The 20,907-nt window shown below is 42.1% G+C and overlaps 1 protein-coding gene across 7 annotated transcripts in view; it reads right to left on the bottom strand.

Moving 5' to 3' along the window:
- Positions 1-20,907, bottom strand: part of LOC143293767 (natural resistance-associated macrophage protein 2-like) — a 74,735-nt gene that overhangs the window by 26,427 nt on the left and 27,401 nt on the right. For 3 of the 7 annotated variants that reach the window (XM_076604987.1, XM_076604986.1, XM_076604990.1), the window contains exons 2-4: positions 16,667-17,074; positions 4,164-4,402; positions 2,288-2,410 (exon numbers count right to left, since the gene is read on the bottom strand). In XM_076604987.1, coding sequence (XP_076461102.1) covers positions 2,288-2,410; positions 4,164-4,402; positions 16,667-16,775 — 471 coding nt within the window. In that variant the 5' untranslated portion in view covers positions 16,776-17,074. Of the gene's footprint in view, positions 1-2,287; positions 2,411-4,163; positions 4,403-16,666; positions 17,075-17,314; positions 17,550-20,907 lie in introns of those variants that run through there. The other 4 variants (XM_076604991.1, XM_076604993.1, XM_076604992.1 and 1 more) reach the window with 2 other exon arrangements.

The raw sequence follows: 20,907 nt of genomic DNA, 5'->3' as shown, positions 1-20,907 counted from the left end.
GTGTGTGTGTGTGTGTGTGTGTGTGTGTGTGTGTGTGTGTGTGTGTGTGTGTGTGTGTGTGTGTGTGTGTGTGTGTGTGTGTGTGCGTGTGTGTGTGTGTGCGTGCGTGCGGGAGCGCGAGCGCGTATGTGTGTGTGTGTGTGTGTGTGTGTGTGTGTGTGTGTGTGTGTGTGTGATTCAGATTTCGAAGTAGTAATCATAAGCTGGAAATAGAAACAGGGAGATACAAAGGCATACCACGAGAGTTACGGCTTTGGAGACATTTTGTGTTTTCTCAACTTTTATGTGACATTGTTGTGTATTTGGAAATGTTTGTTCTGGGCATGAAAAGTTTATTTTGCAGTAATCCTCCATACTCCAATAGGAGTGAAAGGATAATTAAAACTTGAAACTTGAAACGTGTGTTTTGCGTATGCACGAACGTATGTGTGCGTGTGTGTGCGTGTGTGTGTGTGTGTGTGTGTGTGTGTGCTGAGGAAAGTGGACACTATAACCCACAGCAACGGAAGGTACACATGTCCCTGTGTGTTAGTACAGCGCCTATTCCCACTGTGTGTTTGTGTGTGTGTGCGCGTGCGTGCGCTCGTTCCCGGAGTGTGTGTGTGTGTGTGTGTGTGTGTGTGTGTGTGTGTGTGTTCAGTGACACACTGTATATTCTGTGCAGGAGGTTCTCTTTATTCGGGTTCAGGGGGAGCCTTCCACCAACATCCTGTTTGCGTGATGAACTGTTTCTTTTGCTTGTTTGGTTTGCTCTGTTTTCAGAAAGTTTTTAAAGTTCTTTTCAGGATACGCAAAAAGGTCTCTCTCTCTCTCTCTCTCTCTCTCTCTCTCTCTCTCTCTCTCCTTCAATCAGTTTTTTACATCGAGATCCAACCTCACTTCAGTTAAAAATAAATACGTCCACAAGCAATATGACTGTGTTTGGAAAGGAGTTGCAATACATATAAATGTATACAATATAAATACTCATGAATTTATTTCTCAAACACGACTAAGTTTTCTTGCGGCTGGAAAAGATCTTGTGAGAAGAGTAAAGCATGTTATATTATGTATTGCACAGAAATTGTCAAGTTCTGGCAATCAGTCTTTTCCAAGTGTTTATTACATTTTTTTCTTAATTCTCAGGTACAACCCATAGTTTATACTGTGCTGAAGTGCTTTGATAACGCAGAAATACATTGTGAAAAATCTCACTTATTCGCCCTTTAGATATTTTTCGGAATTTCGATTCAAACGCCAAATGACTTTATGGTGAAAGATGTAGGTGTCCAGTACGTTTAGATTAAACTGTTAGATGTGTAAAATACTGTTTAAAACAGATTGAAATGGAAGAGAGAAGATTATCATAGAAAGCCAAGACAAGGTAAATTGGGTGACTAAAGTATAAGTGCAACTGCATGATTTAGGGTTGCGATGTGAATGGATTAACAAAGGGATTGGGAATTAAAGTGCGTTTCTACAGATGTTTAGTAACAGACTTATTGATTGTAGATAGCATTATGAAATACTCACATTCAAAACCGTAACAGATTTGATTTGCATAGACAGTTCAATTCGTTGACTGCGGACTGCATTCTAACAAATATGTCAATGAAAATGGAATGCTTAGATGTATGATGACTAGATTTAGATTTAGTTTATTATGTATTACTGTTCACCGTTTTCGTTACAGATCACATACTGAAAGTGAACTAATGCACTTGAAAGTGAAATTCATTTGGTGTTTTAACTGTTCCGCCCTGGATTATCTCGGAGAACAATTAAACCTAAAGAAACTGTACTGACGCTCTTCTGCGTTCAGCCGTATGTTGCTATTGACCTCCGAGAATGAGGATGGTGTCAAGCAATTTGCAATGACATATTTGTACAAGGCGTTTCAGATTTGGCCTGTCCATTGCTGTAAATGTTTGTTGATTGGATTTCTGTGTAAGATATGGATTTGGTGCACTGAGGAATTAATGTTTCACACAATCCTTCATGAGGGGCTATGGCCTACGATAGATAAACTATTCGCATTCTCTCTCTCTCTCTCTCTCTCTCTCTCTCAGGGTCAGATTGGAACATTAGGCCATGCCTATAATCTTAATCCTTGAATATAAACCGTAAGTTTGATTTTTTAAAAGTTCTCTCTCTCCCTATCTCTCTCCAACACCACAAAGCCCATGAACAAAACACACACAATATAAACAACAAAATACACAAACACCAAAGGAAACAGCAGCAGACAAACCAGACCGACCCCAACCCCCCCCCCCCAACCCCCACCACACACACACAGAGGACGAACCCTGAACTGGGCAGTGGCGCCAGACTGAAGGTCGGACTCAATGTTGCCGGGGTCCAGGTAGGCGATGCTCATCAGGAAGCCCGGGCCCGTGAAGGCCCACAGCTTCCGGAAGCTGAACCGGGTCTGTGACACAGGGTGGCACGCACATACATAGATGCAAATATATATATATATCTCAGTGGTGGGACCGCGTGAAAGAACGTGCGCAAGTCACTGTCCAATGATAAGCGTGCTAACAACTGTCCAATGGTATGCGTGCAAACAACTGTCCAATGGTATGGGAGCGAACAACTGTCCAATAGTATGAGCGGAAATAACTATCCAATTATGTGTGTTCAAACAACTGTCCAATAGAATGTATACAAATAACTGACACGCTATGTGTGCAAGTAAGTGTCCAATGGAATGCGCACAAACACCTACCCAGTTGTATGTATGCTAGCAATTGTGCAATGCAATGTGTATAAATAAATGTGCATACACCTGTCCAAGGGTACGTGTGCTGATAACTGTTCAATGACATAAATACTAACAACAGTCCAATGGAGTTTGCGCAAATGACTGTCCAATGGTATGTGTGCAAACAACTGTTCAATGGTATAAGTGCAAAGAAAACTCCAGTAGTGGGTGCACGAACAGCTGTTCAATGGTATGTGTGCAAACTGTCCAATGGTATGTGTGCAAAAAAACTGTCCAATGGTATATGTGCAAACAATTGTTCAGTGTAATGTGTACAAATAAGTCTCATGGAATGTGTACTAATGACTATCCAATGGTATGTGTATGGACAACCTTCCGATGGAATATGTACGAATGTCCATTGGAATGTGTACAAATAACTGTCAAATGGAGTGCGTGCAAACAAACGTCCAATGGAACGTGTGCAAATAACTGTGAAACGGAATGCGTATGAGCAACTGTCAAATGAAATATGTATGAATAACTGTCAAATATAAGGTGTACAAATAACTGTCACATGGAATGTGTACAAATAACTGTCAAATGGAATATGTACAAATGAGTGTTAAGTCGAACGTGTTCAATGGAATGCGTGCAAATAACTGTCAAAAGACCCAAGAAGAAATGTGTAACACACACGGAATGTCGCTCACCTGTTTTCTATCATGGAGACCTTTCAGCCAACTTGTACACAGTTTTTTGGTGTTTTTTTTAAACTATCAAATGGAATGTATGAAAATAACTATCAAATGGAATATGTATGAATAAGAGTTGAATGGTATGTGTACACATCATCATAATTATTGAATGCGAACAGATAAATGTGAAACGGAACGGAAACAAACAACTCTCAGCTGGAGTTAGTGCAGACACCTATCAAATGGAATGTGTACAACAAATAACTGTCAAATCAAAAAGTACGCATATAAATAACTGTTGAATGAAATGTATACGAATGAGCAACTCTTAAATGGAATGTGTAAAAATAACAGTCAAACGGAATGCGCATAATACATGTCAAAAGGAAATCGTTTAAATGACTACAGATTCCACAGGACTACTGGTACTTACAACTACAACCGCTACCACTATTTCCACTATCACTACTACGACTTTTCCGATCTCCCAGGTCTAAACACGTGCAGACCTGCTAGTGCCTGAACCCCCTTCATGTGTTTACAGCACGCAGAAGATCAAATACGCACGTTAAAGATCCTGTAACCCATATCAGTGTTCGGTGGGTTATGGAAACACGAAAATACCTAGCATGCATGAACCACGACAGAGTCATCGGCAAGTCGATGTTGGTCGTGTAACGGAAAGAAGAAGAATGAATACTGCTGCTACAGCTACAACAACTACTACTACTACTACTGAACACTGCCAACACCACGGGGAGCTCCCCACATCGACTCACACTGCCGGTGTCGGGGATGGGTATGCGCTCGTTGAAGTAGGTGGACGCCGACTCGGGCAGGGGTTTCTTGTCCCCCCTCCAGCCCTTCCCGTCGCCGTTCTGCTCCGTGTCCTCACCCCCCTCCTCCCTCTGGATGGACCCGCTGTCGTGGATCTTGTCCAGCTCGGTCACGCTCTGGCTGGACTCCACGCTGCTGGTCGTGGGTTTTCTGGGCGCCGGGGCCGCCATGGGGTCGGAGCCTTGTAGTTGGAGAACAAGAAAAAAAAGAAAGAACAAAACACGTGGCACGGGATCATTACTGAGGTCATGAGAACGATCGTGGTCAGAAGAACTGGAAGAAGAAGATGATGATGTGAGAAGCAGAAGAGGAAGAAGGGGTAGGAGAAGAGGAGGAAGAAGACAAAGCTGAAGAAACAGAAGAAGAAGAAGAGGGGGAGGGGGGGGAGAAGGAGGAGAACAACAACAACAACAAGGAGGAAGAGGAAGAAGAAGTAGAAGAAGAAGAGGAGGAGGACATAAATAAAAACAAGAGAGGCAAGGCCTTCAAGACTCACTTGTGATAAATTACATCCCCTAGCATTAATTACAGAGTAATTTCCCTTTTTTTACTATCTGCACCAAAACGTTTGCAAAATAAATAAAAATTCCATGCTTAGCAAAAGAAGTTCCTGTTTGAACAAAAAATGATAATAATGACTCCTCTTGTTGTTGTGTCAGAATAAGAGGTCAAAGTGCCAAGTTTTGAGAATACAAAAAATATAAATATAACAGTAAATGCAGTTTGCATATAATTAGGCTTCTTTTTTTCTTCTTCTTTTTTTTTGTGTGTGTGTGCCCATCCCAGAGGTGCAATACTGTTTTAAACAAGATGACTGGAAAGAACTGAATTTTTGCTATTTTTATGCCAAATTTGGTGTCAACTGACAAAGTATTTGCAGAGAAAATGTCAATGTTAAAGTTTACCACGGACACACAGACACACGGACACACACACACACACACACACACAGACAGCCGAACACCGGGTTAAAATATAGACTCACTTTGTTTACACAAGTGAGTCAACAAGGACAACAACAACTAATAATAATAAAATACTGCTATTAGTACTACTGCTGGTACTGCTGCTGCTGCTGATGATGATGATGGCAGATTCCGCGGGGTCCTTGAGAAGAAGGTCACTGGCGCGACAAACCCTCTGGTGGCTGTTGAGGCCGACGATTCTTGAGCGACACGCCCTTGGCACACAGAGGGCAAGGAAACCCGTGGACAGAAGGGCTCTGGGCAGCCGATGCTTTCCTCCGTCTGCTGCGCCTTTCCTCCACAGCTCGCCTTCTCGCAGCTTCAAAGGTCTCGGCGCCTCGCTTTGTTAGTTTTCCTCCACCCTTGAAAACGGAGTATGGCTGCCTGCATGGCGGGGTCAAAACGGTCATACAAGTAAAAGCCCACTCGTGTACATACGAGTGAACGTGGGGAGTTGCAGCCTACGAACGAGGAAAAAGAAGTTAGTTGTTGCTCTCCAGCTGTCTCTGTCTCCTGTTCTGAAATGCCAGCTGCTTTTTTTAGCTGACGCTTCAACTGGTCTTTGTACAGCTGTTTCGTCGGGCTCCTCTGTCACTGCTACCAGTAACTCGTTCGATTAATCCGGATGGAGGTTGTGTGTGTGTGAGAGAGAGAGAGAGAGAGACAGAGACAGAGACAGAGAGAGAGAGAAGAAAAACAGACTTTCCCAGTGTCGCACGAAACACTATTTGCCGGATATTCCCTTTGTTTGCGTTCAGGGTCAGCCGTCAGCCAATATCCTGTTTGTGTGCTGCGGCTGTTTCTTTTTTTTCTTTTTTGGTTGATTTTATTTTCAGACACTTTTTACAGTGCTTTCCAGGATACACGGTAGGCCCACATTTTACTTTGTAATCTCTCTCTCTCTCCCTCCATGTTTGTGTGTTTTTTGTGCGTGGAAGGTGGTGGTAGGGAGAGGGGGACGGTATGGCGGCTGGGGGGTGGGTGGGGGGGGGGGGTGCATGTATGCGTTTTTATGTGTGTGTGTTTAAGTGTGCGGATGCGCTTGTCTGCATATATATATCTGTATAATGCAAGCATTCCTGATTCACAACGTGCAGCAGCTATCTCTCTTTTGCTGACGAAAGACTCCGACCTCCGTTCTGTATCAGCCCTCAAACAATGCAGCCAGTTACGAAAGACGGGTAGACTAAAGTGCTCCAGTTAACTGAAAAGGGTGGCATGTTCAAGCCGCCTGACATGTTATCATTTTTATCATCAGAGGTCGAACTGAAGAAGAAAAGGCCACACTTCAGAAATACCATACTGTTAGTCAGAGGAGAAGAAGAAGATGATGATGATGATGATGATGAGGGGGAGGAGATAACGTGGAATTCATAATTTCATTTTTACGAAGTCATGAAAAGACGTGCAGCTGCTACTAGTTTGAAAGTAATACACTGTTTCGAAATATACGTCTGGTCAAGATGAACTATTTATCTGTGTATATGACTGATGTGTAGCATACTTGTTCTGGTCCTTTTAGAATGAGCCGATGGTCCTCTGAATAAAAATCAGTTTTATTTCATTTCACACCCTGCCCCGACACCCCCCCCCCCCCCCCCCCACCTCCCCGCCCCCTTGTTCTCTGTCTCTAATCATGAGCAATGACTCGCGCGTTACCAGTCAATGACGCATCAGTTCCCACGTCAAAAACCGCTGATAGACTGCAAACGACAATCGGCCTATCTCTAGACTTTACTCATTGTGAATAGACGGTTTAAAAAAAAAAAAAAAATCTTTTTAAAAAGTAGGCGAAAATGAACCCACACAGTCTCACTCAATCGCACAGACATACAAACACACAGACACTCACATGATACACACATGCGTATGCGCGTGTATACATGCATACACACACACTCTCTCTCTCTCTCGTCTGACGTATTTAAACAGACGTTCCGAAAAGATCGGACACACACAAACACACACACACACACAAACACACGAAACCCTAACCCCCGGAACATATACATACGAATATAACATATATCTAATCACTTATTTATTTGTTTATTTATTCATTAACTTGTATCTTCTTGTTTTTGTCTCACGTTTTGTAAACGTACATGCAATGAAAGAACACACACAACACACACACACACACACACACACATACTATCACTGCTACTATTGCTTCCATTACTACTACTGCTACTACTACTTCTACTACTACTACTACGACAACGACGACGAAGACGATGCAACGTCAAACTAAATTTACGGAATGACAACAGACAGAGATGGCGAGATTTTCATACGCCACGTGTTTAGGTTAAATATACTTTTTACCATGTCAGACTGGTGCCAACTAGGTCTATCGAACAAACCGAAACGCCTAGTTTGCACCAGTTTGACATGGTGTAGTACACACACACACACACACACACACACACACACACACACTATATTTCATCAGCCACTGAAAAGATTTTGAATGATTATTCATTGCTTAGAATGTTTTCAGAAATTTTAAACTCCAGTCCAGTTGGTATCCTCCTTTGATGTATTACAATTAATGTTGTTATTTATATTTACAATGTTGTTACTTGTTGATATGCATATACATATTCTCCCCCCCCCACCCCCATTACATGACATCTCATTCAATACACACCACAGTCTCTTTAGACTTTTTCTTATAATAATCTACCTTTCCTCTGATACATATGAACACTTTTTTACACTAATATTCACATGCACTCCCTTTCCTTTATCCACTACTTGACTCCTTTCCGTCTAAAAACACTTCTAGTGAATAGACGTTAAACTGAAGATAAAACACACACACACACACACACACACACACACACACACACACACACACACATATATACATTGACACCAAAAAAAACAGACACAACAACATCAACAGTGATCCCACTCACCAGCACTCATTAGCTGTCCGGATGACCTGGTGGTGTCTATATTACTCTCTTTCTCTATCAATAGTGAACGGACACAAATAATCACACAGTATCGGTCTACCACAACCACATCTTGATACCGTCACAAATCTCAATTTCTCTCTCTCTCTCTCTCTCTCTCTCACTTTCGCTCTGACGCCCAGCAGTAGAGTTTAAGGACCTATCGGCAACAAGCCCTTAATTAAGGTCAAGTTGTTCTGGACAGATGTCCGGCAGTAGTCGTTCGGTGGTTGAAGATGGTCAATGCTGTGGTCCGTACGCACAGCAGCCGAGCCGTCTTTTATATACATGTAGCGAACCCCTTCTTTGTTAGCGGTCAGTCTGTGTTGACCTACTTCTCTGTTCGATTTTTTTTTTTTTTCGCTTAAGTATGTAAATAACAAAAATCTATGTGATAACCCTGTTACAGTTGTGTGTGTGTGTGTGTGTGTGTGTGTGTGTGTGTGTGTGTGTGTGTGTGTGTGTGTGTGTGTGTGTGTGTGTGTGTGTCCCTGTGGTTAACTTTGGAAAATGGAAATAGTTAACACCAAAATGCCTGAAAAAAAAAAAAAAGAAAGAAAGAAAGAAAACAATCACTTCTTTCAACACAGTCTCATTATAATGACAATGCCAAATCTAGGAACGGGGGGGAGTGAAGAATTAAAAAAAAAAAAAATCGACAATCGTCCGACAGTTACATTTTCATTTCTTGTTCTCAATACGTTAGCACTTCTTAAATATTGACACACTGGTTGACACCAGTCATTTTAGTTTTACTGATTTACATACATCTGCCAGAAGGAGCTAAAGTTTGGCCACGCAATGGAACATCAATCTGAATATAACATGCGAAATACTTCTTTTCCTTCAGTTGATCTTACACATCCAAAAAGGCAAGTTTAAAAGAAATAACTCAATCCACAGAACGGCTGCTGTTTCACAAACAGTGTTGAGGCTTGACACAATTTGCAGTAACCCGACTGGTTAATTAGTCGGTAAGAGCAGCGTGCTTAGTGACCATTACACTTTCTTCTTCTTCTTCTTTTTATTTTTTATATTTTTTTTTATAAGCGTTCCTTTTGCGTAAACGGTGAGTGACGGGCTACGTCTTCCTCCCTACACTCCCACTCCCCACCCCCCAATACAATCGTCTGCAACTATAAACACCACTTGAAAGAACATGATTATTTAGTTCAACGTCTTAGAGACGTGTGTGTGTGTGTGTGTAAAGAAGTCCTGTCATACCCACCTTTTTCCATTCTGGTTGAAAAAGTAAATTTGCATAAAAGAAAGTTGATACAAAAAGGTGGGGTGGGGGATGGGGGTGGGGGGGGGGGGGGGAGAAAAGAGGGATTCTTATTCTTGTTGCTTATAGTCCAGCCGACCGCACAGGGCCATATCAGGACTGTCAAACCATACAAATGCTGAGCCATGTCAACACAAAACTGTCACATTCACAACAACAACAACAAAACCACTAAGACAAACCCACAAAACACAGTTCATGACACAGTATCCCAACCATTTAGCTCCTTATGGCAAATAAGACTAGGCCATGCTGAGGACGCCTGCCATTCCGCTTGATATATTATCCCCAGATTACAAAAAATCGTAAAATAGGAGAAAAAAAAAACAAAAAAACCCACCAACAACAATACTTCAAAGCCAAACAAAAAATACATTTAAAAAAGGTCATATAGGCAAATAACACTGCAGAATGGGCACCTAGTGCCCATCCCAGCGTTTACATCTCACTACCTAATCGCCAGAGCAAAACAGCACAGATAGTAAATCATAGACTGCGGAAAAGAGAAAAAAAAAGTGTCAAGGCTTGCTTGAAAAGAGGAAAGGGGAATGGACTGGAAAGGCAGAAAAAAAAAGGAGACAACAGTGAATATAGAAAAAAAAAGAAAAAAAAAGGCAGAAACAAAGAGAGTGACAGAAAAGAGGAAATTTCTAGCACAGAATTTCCAGAAGGTGGGTATGCTATTTATACTGAAAGACCCCCGACATCCCCACGGGGGAGAAAAGAGGGATAGAAGGGTTGAGATATTAGGGAGGATCGCAGGTCAAAGGAACAGGGGGTTGCACACATTCACACTCTCTCCTCATACCAATAGCAGGGCCGCATGGAGTGGTTTTTTTTTTTTTTTATTTTTTTTATTTTTTATTAAGTGCTCACAAGAAAGCAGCCATAAATGTGTCGGAACATTTTTTTTCTGGTCAGTTTTATGTTGCTGTGACTGAGTTGTTCAGTTTCTGAATTCTGAACAGAAGGAGGTTGCAGAAGAGGGGAGTGAGATTATGTATGTATGTATGTATGTATGTATGTATGTATGTATAAGTGTGTGTGTATGTGCGTATATGTTTGTATGTGTGTGTATGAGAGAGAGAGAGAGAGAGAGATTGTGTGTGTGTGTGTGTGTGCGCGCGCGCGCGCGCGCGCGTGCGTGTGTATGCGCGCGAATACGCGCACTAATGAGCGCGCACGAACCGGTGTGCATGTGAGGTGTGGAAGGCCTTTGTGTAAGGTGAGTGAAGAGCAATAACCAACGCTGCCACAGGTATACCCTGTAAGTTTCTTAATGAACTGGGTCAGTTTTCTGGCACACTGACCCCAGCCACTGAGCCTGTAGGTTTGATAACGACATGAATTAAGACAACAGGGGATTACCCAACAGGTGCCTGTGACAAACCGATATCGCCTGATGTTTTCACCATTCGTAGGGCTTGACCCTGGTTGTCTTTATACATACGCGTATGGAGTGGTCCTTGGGGATATCTTTCTTACTGATGAACTTTGCATCGAATGTGGATTATCTCTCTCTCTCTCTCTCTCTCGTGTGTGTGTGTGTGTGTGTGTGTGTGTGTGTGTGTGTGTGAAACAGTCATGCTCTAGCTTTCCAACCTGAGATCTGGAATCTATGCAGGCCAGATCAACACAAATGCATGAAAACAATCAATCCCAAAACAGCCACAAGTTGAAAAACGGAACCGAATCAAAATCACACACAAGATGAACACGAAATCTACTAAAACAAACAAACAAACAAACAACAACAACAAAAACCAACTACAAGCCACAAGATGAACACATCATATCAACAAAAACAGCCACGAGCCAAAGATGAACACATCAACAAAAACAGCCACAAGCCACAAGATGAACACACCAACAAAAACAGCCACACGCCACAAGATGAACACACCAACAAAAACAGCCACGAGCCACAAGATGAACACATCATACCAACAAAAACAGCCACGAGCCAAAGATGAACACACCAACAAAAACAGCCACACGCCACAAGATGAACACGCCAACAAAAACAGCCACACGCCACAAGATGAACACATCATATCAACAAAAACAGCCACAAGCCACAAGATGAACACATCATATCAACAAAAACAGCCACGAGCCAAAGATGAACACATCAACAAAAACAGCCACATTCCACAAGATGAACACATCAACAAAAACAGCCACGAGCCAAAGATGAACACATCAACAAAAACAGCCACACGCCACAAGATGAACACACCAACAAAAACAGCCACACGCCACAAGATGAACACACCAACAAAAACAGCCACAAGATGAACACACCAACAAAAACAGCCACAAGATGAACACATCAACAAAAACAGCCACATTCCAGAAGATGAACACATCATATCAACAAAAACAGCCACAAGCCACAAGATGAACACATCATATCAACAAAAACAGCCACAAGCCACAAGATGAACACACCAACAAAAACAGCCACATTCCACAAAATGAACACATATCAACAAAAACAGCCACAAGCGACAAGATGAACACACCAACAAAAACAGCCACAAGCCACAAGATGAACACATCATATCAACAAAAACAGCCACGAGCCAAAGATGAACACATCAACAAAAACAGCCACACGCCACAAGATGAACACATCATATCAACAAAAACAGCCACGAGCCAAAGATGAACACATCAACAAAAACAGCCACATTCCACAAGATGAACACATCATATCAACAAAAACAGCCACGAGCCAAAGATGAACACATCATATCAACAAAAACAGCCACAAGCCACAAGATGAACACATATCAACAAAAACAGCCACAAGCCACAAGATGAACACATATCAACAAAAACAGCCACAAGCCACAAGATGAACACATATCAACAAAAACAGCCACAAGCCACAAGATGAACACATCACATCAACAAAAACAGCCACAAGATGAACACATCAACAAAAACAGCCACGAGCCAAAGATGAACACATCATATCAACAAAAACAGCCACATTCCACAAGATGAACACATCATATCAACAAAAACAGCCACAAGCCACAAGATGAACACATCATATCAACAAAAACAGCCACAAGCCACAAGATGAACACACCAACAAAAACAGCCACAAGCCACAAGATGAACACACCAACAAAAACAGCCACAAGATGAACACATCAACAAAAACAGCCACAAGCCACAAGATGAACACACCAACAAAAACAGCCACGAGCCACATGATGAACACACCAACAAAAACAGCCACGAACCAAAGATGAACACACAAGATGAACATACCAACAAAAACAGCCACGAGCCAAAGATGAACACATCAACAAAAACAGCCACATTCCACAAGATGAACACACCAACAAAAACAGCCACATTCCACAAGATGAACACATCATATCAACAAAAACAGCCACATTCCACAAGATGAACACATCATATCAACAAAAACAGCCACATTCCACAAGATGAACACACCAACAAAAACAGCCACATTCCACAAGATGAACACATCATATCAACAAAAACAGCCACATTCCACAAGATGAACACACCAACAAAAACAGCCACATTCCACAAGATGAACACATCATATCAACAAAAACAGCCACAAGATGAACACACCAACAAAAACAGCCACAAGCCACAAGATGAACACACCAACAAAAACAGCCACAAGCCACAAGATGAACACATCAACAAAAACAGCCACAAGCCACAAGATGAACACATCAACAAAAACAGCCATGTTCCACACGATGAACACATCATATCAACAAAAACAGCCACAAGCCAAAGATGAACACATCAACAAAAACAGCCACAAGCCACAAGATGAACACATCAACAACAACAAAAAACAGCCGCGAACCACAAAATGAACACATTAACAAAAAACAGCCACGAACTACAAAATGAACACATTAACAAAAACAGATACAAGATGAACACATCAACAAAACAGCCACCCGCCACAAAAACGAACATTTCAACAAAAACAGTCCCATAATGACAACAGACGTTTCAGTAGTCTGTAAGATACATATATCCAAATACGCATCTCTTCTTCTTTTTTCTTCTTCTTTTTTTTTAAGCAAAAAGGAGAACCATGTTTTGTGTTTCGTGTTCAGGGTTTTTCATAATTATAATTTTCTAGCTCTCCTTACAGATGGTTTGCTGTGTTCTGAGGTGTGTGTGTGTGTGTGTGTGTGTGTACGCGCACGAGCGCACGTGTGTGTGTGCGTGCGTGCGTGTGCACGCGTGCGCGTCTGTGCATGTATGTGTGAGTATGTCTTGTGTGTGTGTGTGTGTGGTGCGTGCGTACGTGCGTGCCTTTGTTTTTAAGCGGCGCGCGGGCGGGCGGGCGCGCAGTCGCCTGAACAGGACGCTCGAGTGGGTACATACAAACTGTGCTGTGTAAAATAACTGTGCGTGCGTGTGTGACACATGACTGTAAGTTCGTGAGGACTGAGCAGGTCAGAGCAACCGTTTGTCACTGTACTGGGTCACCCACCAATACGGTCACCATGTCACCTTGACACACAAAGCGTCACTCATGTCGAGTCATGAACAAGGGGCAACAGTCTTTTTTTTTTTTTTTAAAGGGGGCAGCGTGACGCAGCAGCAGCGGCATTTCCTTCACACACACACACACACACACACTATAAAATACACTAATCACACACACACAAATAAATAAATAAATAAAACACAGAAGTCACACACACACACACAAAATAAAATACACTAATCACACACACACACACACACACAAATAAAATACACTAATCACACACTCACACACACAAATAAATAAATAAAACACACAAATCACACACACACACACACACACTGACACACACAAAATAAAATACACTAATCACACACACACACACACACACACATACACACACACAAAAATAAAATACACTAATCACACACACACACATAATAAAATACACTAATCACACACACACACACACTAAAACAAAAAACACACTAATCGCACACACACACACACACACACACACACACACACACACACACAGGGTCACACTTTATACATCACTTCTGAAAAGGAAAAAAAAAATCACTTGTGCCCAACACTCAAGCCGCCACACCTGATTCATGCAGTCAATGTGTGATGAACCCTCTCAGGCCTGACCTGACTGGACCCGGGTGCACGACCGACACACCTTTTTAGATATATATATATATATATATATATATATATATATATATATATATATATATATATATATATATATATATATATATTTAATAAGACATAGCTAATGGAAAACAAAGCATTGTACGGGCGAGATAGGACAAAAAAAAAGCAAAAAAAAAAAAAAGCAAAAAAAAGCGGCAAAACCTTCATGGCTCACGTTCAAATTCCTGGGTGGTTGTTTTTTTAACAACTACAACAAAACCAAATACGCAGGGGTGTGTTTAAACATAAAACTATCCGACTTGTATTTCTGCTCATCGTCAGAAACGACTCTCTCTCTCTCTCTCTCTCTCTCTCTCTCTGTCACACAGACACACACGGCACACACGCATGCATGTGCATAAACTCATAAACGCACAAGTCGAAGCACGCACCCGCACATGCACACACACACACACACACATGTAATCAAATAAACTCGTGTGCGCGCGACAACAGTGCGAAAACACATTGCTCCTTCGATATAATTTGAAGAAACAGTACAACATTACACACACACACACACACACACACACACACACACACACAATAACAGCAACAAAACAACAACGACAAGAACAACCCTATCCACCCCTATTCTTTTTTTTTTCTTCTTTTTAAAAAAAATTTTAACGTGTGTGCACACTTAGAAAAAGAGACAGAGACAGACAGACAGAAAGACAAGCAGACAGACAGACAGACAGACAGGACTTCCCAAACATGTCATATCGGTCTCCATCCTCCCCAAACATCTCGCAGCAAAGCCTTCAATCCCCACCACGAAATAAGTATCGGCAATACATGCGCACAGCTCTGCTTGCATTTTATACTTGTGCGACAAAGAAACGAAAACAGAATGCAGAAACAACACACGCTGACGAAAGGAAATTTTATGTTGTACTTACTTTCCGCTTGTTTGAAAAAGAAATGGAAAAAAAAAGAAAAAAAAAAGAATAACTGAAAACATGGGGGGGGGGGGGGGGGGGGGGGGGGGGGAGAGGAGAAAAAGTAGGGCTGGAGGGGAGGGTGGGGGGAAGGGGTGGGGGAGGGAGCGGCTGTCGTTATGATAATAAAACAACGGGCCATCATCCCACTCTTCTGCATGAAGTTAGAGAGAGAGAGAGAGAGAGAGAGAGAGGGAGCGGAACAAAGAGAGAGAGACAGACAGACAGAGACAGAGGGACAGACAGGCAGACAGAGAAATAGAGACAGAGAGCTACAGAAAGAGAAAGAGAGTGAGAGATTCACAATTTTTATTGTTTGACCTCCAGCCTGTAGTGATAGATGCGCGTTAACAAGTGGTAAACAAGTGGTAAAAAGGGAGAAAAAAAATACCCCGTAAACTGCTAGTAATCTATTCTGAGAGACAGACAGACAGACATACACACACACACTGACGGATGTTGTTCTTTCATTATACTTATTGTTCCAGGGTCAAAGAGAAAGACTGGCAATGAGATGGGGAGGCTTGTGTGTGTGTGTGTGTGTGTGTGTGTGTGTGTGTGTGTGTGAGTCTCTGTGTGTGTGTGTATGTGTTTGTGCGTGCGTGCGTGCGTGTGTGTGTGTGTGCATGCACGTGTGTGTTTGTGTGTGGGCACCAACTGAACAAGTCATGCACTGAGTAATGTAAATCAGCCTCAATTATCACATGAATAAAATTTTAAAAAATTTTAAAAAAAGAAAAAGGACAGCTCGTACAACCTGCATCCGAACAGCAGCTGAGCGTGAGTTCATCTCCATGCATGCACGTGTGTGTGTGTGTGTGTGTGTGTGTGTGTGTGTGTGTGTGTGTGTGTGAGTGAGTGAGTGAGTGAGTGAGTGTGTGTGTGTGTGTGTGTGTGTGTGTGTGTGTGTGTGTGTGTGTGTGCGTGACGGACAGACATTCACTGTTTGTTTGTTTGTTGTTGTTTTTTAATTTTACATACTAAACAATAACACAGACAAATAACAATACCTTAGGAACAAGCAATCAACAAATACAAAAGAAGGGTGTATATAATTATAAACCTGGGAAGTGTTCACTCACCTGGATCATGCACACTCCCATACTGCGTCACTGAGTGCACAGGCCCAAACTTGACCGGTGGTGTCAGAAGAGGTTTTTCCACATCGTCCACGTGGGAATCGCCCATCATCGCGTATATATATATATATATCTAAATATACAGCGTAAAGTAAACTCCTGTATCCAAGAGTCCTGAAACGCCTTGTGAAAAACCTTACATACAGTTCAACTGGGAAGCGGTGATGGGGAGAATAAGGAATCAGTTGATGTTTCCGTCTGTCTTTTGCAGGTTCACGATCTGGTTTCAGCAGCTGTTCCTCGCGAAACAACACACTGACTGACGGGGTAATAGTTAACTGGTTCGTGTGCAAACGAACAAGTCACGTGCAGAAATGAGAAGCGTTTCGCCGGATTCGTGCCAATTGCTCACTGGCGCAGATATCACACACACACACACACACACACACAATTATTATGTCAAACAGCCGTGGAGGTCTGTGTGCAATTTTAACAATCAGTTTATAGAACAGATTTTCAGACTTCAATTTTCAGTTGCTTTCTCTTGCACTCCGTCGAATGGGCGATATTACTACACGGACAGACATCAGTGCAAAGAGTGATTACAATTTTTTTCATAAGTTCTTTATTAATTGTATAAAATATACTCACGGATATTAAGATGGCACTGTTTGTGACGATGTAAGAGATTTTGTAAAAATCAGTTGTTGGTTTTTTGTTGTTGTTTTGTTTGTTTGTTTTGTTGTTGTTGTGATCCAGTCCTTACACAAAATTTGCTTCCTTTCTCCGAGTATAATTAATTATATTCCCGTGCGACGCACAGTCACGAGAAGTCCTTTGGCTGAACTGCTAAATCGCTGCGTCATGGAACACTGGTGTCATGTGGGTGAAAAACAGATGTCTCGATGGTCTGTATTCGCCAGAAAAAAAAAAGTAATGATATAAAAATAAAAATAAAAAAAGGCTGAGTTTAACGACCTATCGGCGTATGCTCCAACTCCCTGTCAGTTCAGTCACAGGGACTTTTCCTTCTTTCCACCCCTTATCTCCAGCTACATCAAGAAATGACGCCAACTTCTTTTTTTCCCCCTACCACAAGTCTTTTTCTCCGGTCAGTAGACCTAAATGTTTAGCGGTTGGCAACGATATTTAAGGCGGGCGGGGCGGTGCCGCAGGCGGAAATCTGCACGCCGAACGGTCCGTGTGGTGACCACATTCAGTTTCAGTTTTCTCAATTAGGCGTCACTGCGTTCGGGCAAATCCATATACCCTACGCCACATCTGCCTGGGTAGGTTACTGACAGCAGCATAACCCAACGCGCTTGTCAGGCCTTGAGTTCAGGCATATATATGTATATATCCGTGTACATATCAGAGTGGATTTCGTTTACAAAATTTTGCCAGGGGACAACTTTTTTGTTGCCATGGGATCTTTTTCAGTGCACCAAGTGCGTGCTGTACACGGGATCTCGGTTCATTGTCTCATCATCCGAATGACTAGACGCTCAGTTTGATTTTCCGGTCAAACTTGGGAGAAAGGACGAGAGCGGGATTCGAGCCCCGACCCTCACGGTCACTGTGTTAGCAGACAAGCGTCTTAACCATTCTGCCTATTTGCTCCTTATATACAGTCATCGGCGACAGCTAGCGCTGTCACGGCATTTATTGTATCGCACCGACCCAGATCTGTAGAAACTCGTTCAAGTTCCATGCCTATTGCAACTTTCTGGACTTTGGCCAACGTTCCCTACGCGGCGTGAAAGCGTGTAGGCCTACTGCAGACTACTCTGTCAGTCAAACCGTTGAAACTGTGAGAATGGTGACGGGAAGGATATTGTCAAGCCACGCCACGTATTGAGAATCCGTGCAGCTTCATCTCCGTTCTATATTCACCGGAAAGAAAATTAAAACATCCAATACGGGTTTAAGCGGTCAAAGTGAAAAAAAGACCCAATTCTTTTTGTCCATCCGTATTCAGACCCCATTATGTTTCTCCGAAATAAAGCCTGGCCGATCCTAACCATCAGAAGTCGTCTTTACACACCTTCAAAGTTCACAATAAAAACATGTATGGTAAACAAGGAAAGATCAAGCGACCACTTCGTGCGTGAACAGATTTGGCAGGATATGTTGGCAGCATTAGTGGCAGTTACCATCACACTGTGCAACACTGGAGACATCACACATTTTCGACAAACTAATTGCATCCTATCTCTTTTTTTCCACCCCAGCAACTTCAAGTTTAAGTTTTCGTTTGAATCATTTCTGTGGTGTAGCGTATGTGGATCAATCCGCACGCATTAAAACTTCCTTGAAACGGACACTGAAATTTAATATAAAAAAAAAAAAAACCACACCAAGTTTTTTTTGTTGGGATGGCATTACTGAGAGCGATAAAAACTCAACACACAACTGATGTGTTGTCCTCATATCCATAACAGCGACTGTCGAGTTCTCGCTGATACGTTGAACGTGTAATACGTTTCCTGCATTTCTGCATTGCAGTCACTCATCAGTGTCAGCAAGCACAACTTTTCAGCACGCATCTGCAAGAATAACAGCGCTCACTCCAGTTCGACTCTGGCCACGCGTGTTTGGACTATGTCGCTGTTAACTCTCTCTCTCTCTCTGTCTCAATCTTTAAATAGTGATAAACTAATTACCATGTCTGTTGTTGCTCTTTGAAAGACTGATAAGCGCTGTGAAAGCATACAGTGCTGAAGATTTGCGTCGGCTGTGACGACTTAGACAGGACCAACCAAATGATAAGCATTTGGATGCGGAACGTACTTTATAATCCAGCAGAGCACACACAGCGTCAGTTGTTTCAAATTAATTTTCATGACTGACATGTTACACATTAGACAGGGTCCTTGGAGCAGCCGTGTGTTTAAACTAATTACGTGTTCACGCCATTACAAATGTGTCCTCTCGCGGCGCATCGCTTGTTAGGCAACAGTTTGCTGAACGTTTTACTGGACGCTATCTCCAGTCTTAAAACATTTTCTAACAGTTTGCTCTCCATTTTCTTTTCTTTCTTTTTCATCAGTCCTTTGCAATTAACGCGCGTGTGCGTATATATATATATATATATATATATATATATATATATATATATATATATATATATATGTGTGTGTGTGTGTGTGTGTGTGTGTGTGTGTGTGTCTGTGTGTGTGTAGGCCAGGAGTTCTTTTTGTGTATGAATTTGATTTGTTCTTTTCAATGCTAAATTTCATTCCAACAAGCTTTACTTTATTTATTTTATTTTATTTTATAATTTATTTATTTATTTATTTATTTTCTTCTCAAGGCCTGACTAAGCGCGTTGTCACTACGCTGCTAGTCAGACATCTGCTTGGCAGATGTGGTGTAGCGTATATGGATTTGACCGAACGCAGTGACGCCTCCTTGAGCTACTGATACTGATACTCCAACAAGCTGCTACAACCCCCACCCGACCCCTCCAAAAAATTTTTTTAAATAAATAATAAATCATATAATCATTTTTTTAAACTGTAAAATCCTATATATCATTTTCACCTACATGAACAGATGGTGGTGCACTGCCCCACGACAGAAACGACCGATAAAATTAAGTCCGTTCCCCCTCTCTTTGCTACCTTATCTCTCGTTAGACAGCTGTGATATCACGGCTTTCAAGTACCCGCAGACTGCTTTGAATCAGCAATCAGGTCATCTTACTTCTTTTTTTTTCTTCAGTTGTGCTGTGTGTGTGTGTTCTACTCTGTTATATGTTGTGTTGCCACGTTGCTTTGTGTTGTTTTGTGTTGTGTTGCATCGCAGTGTGTCATATCGTATCGTGTCGTATCGTATCATAGTGTATTGTATTGCTATGCAATGTATCGCAGTGACGATAACGATGACGATCATGACAGTGATGATGACAGTGATTAGATTATATCGAAGACATCGACAGAGGTGGTGGAGGTGGTAGTTGTTGCTGTTATGAAGATGACGAAACAGGAGACCCACAGAGACAGGTTCGATCTTCAGGACTCAACAACTGATAAATCATCTCTTACATCAAATCATAACTGAATTATGAATACAGGAAAACTGTTAACACCTCTCCTTCCCTCCTTTAATCTCCCCTGACACCCCCCACCCTCTCTTCCTCATCCTCTTCCTCTATGACGACCCCCACCCCACCCCCATACAGCCACCCACCCACCCACCCCCAAAAATAAACAACTGGCATGCTAACGGCAATAAGTCACTCA

The sequence above is a fragment of the Babylonia areolata genome, chromosome 19 (genome assembly GCF_041734735.1).
Source record: "Babylonia areolata isolate BAREFJ2019XMU chromosome 19, ASM4173473v1, whole genome shotgun sequence".
NCBI lineage: Eukaryota > Metazoa > Mollusca > Gastropoda > Neogastropoda > Buccinidae > Babylonia > Babylonia areolata.
This window is presented reverse-complemented; position numbering and strand designations above follow the sequence as displayed.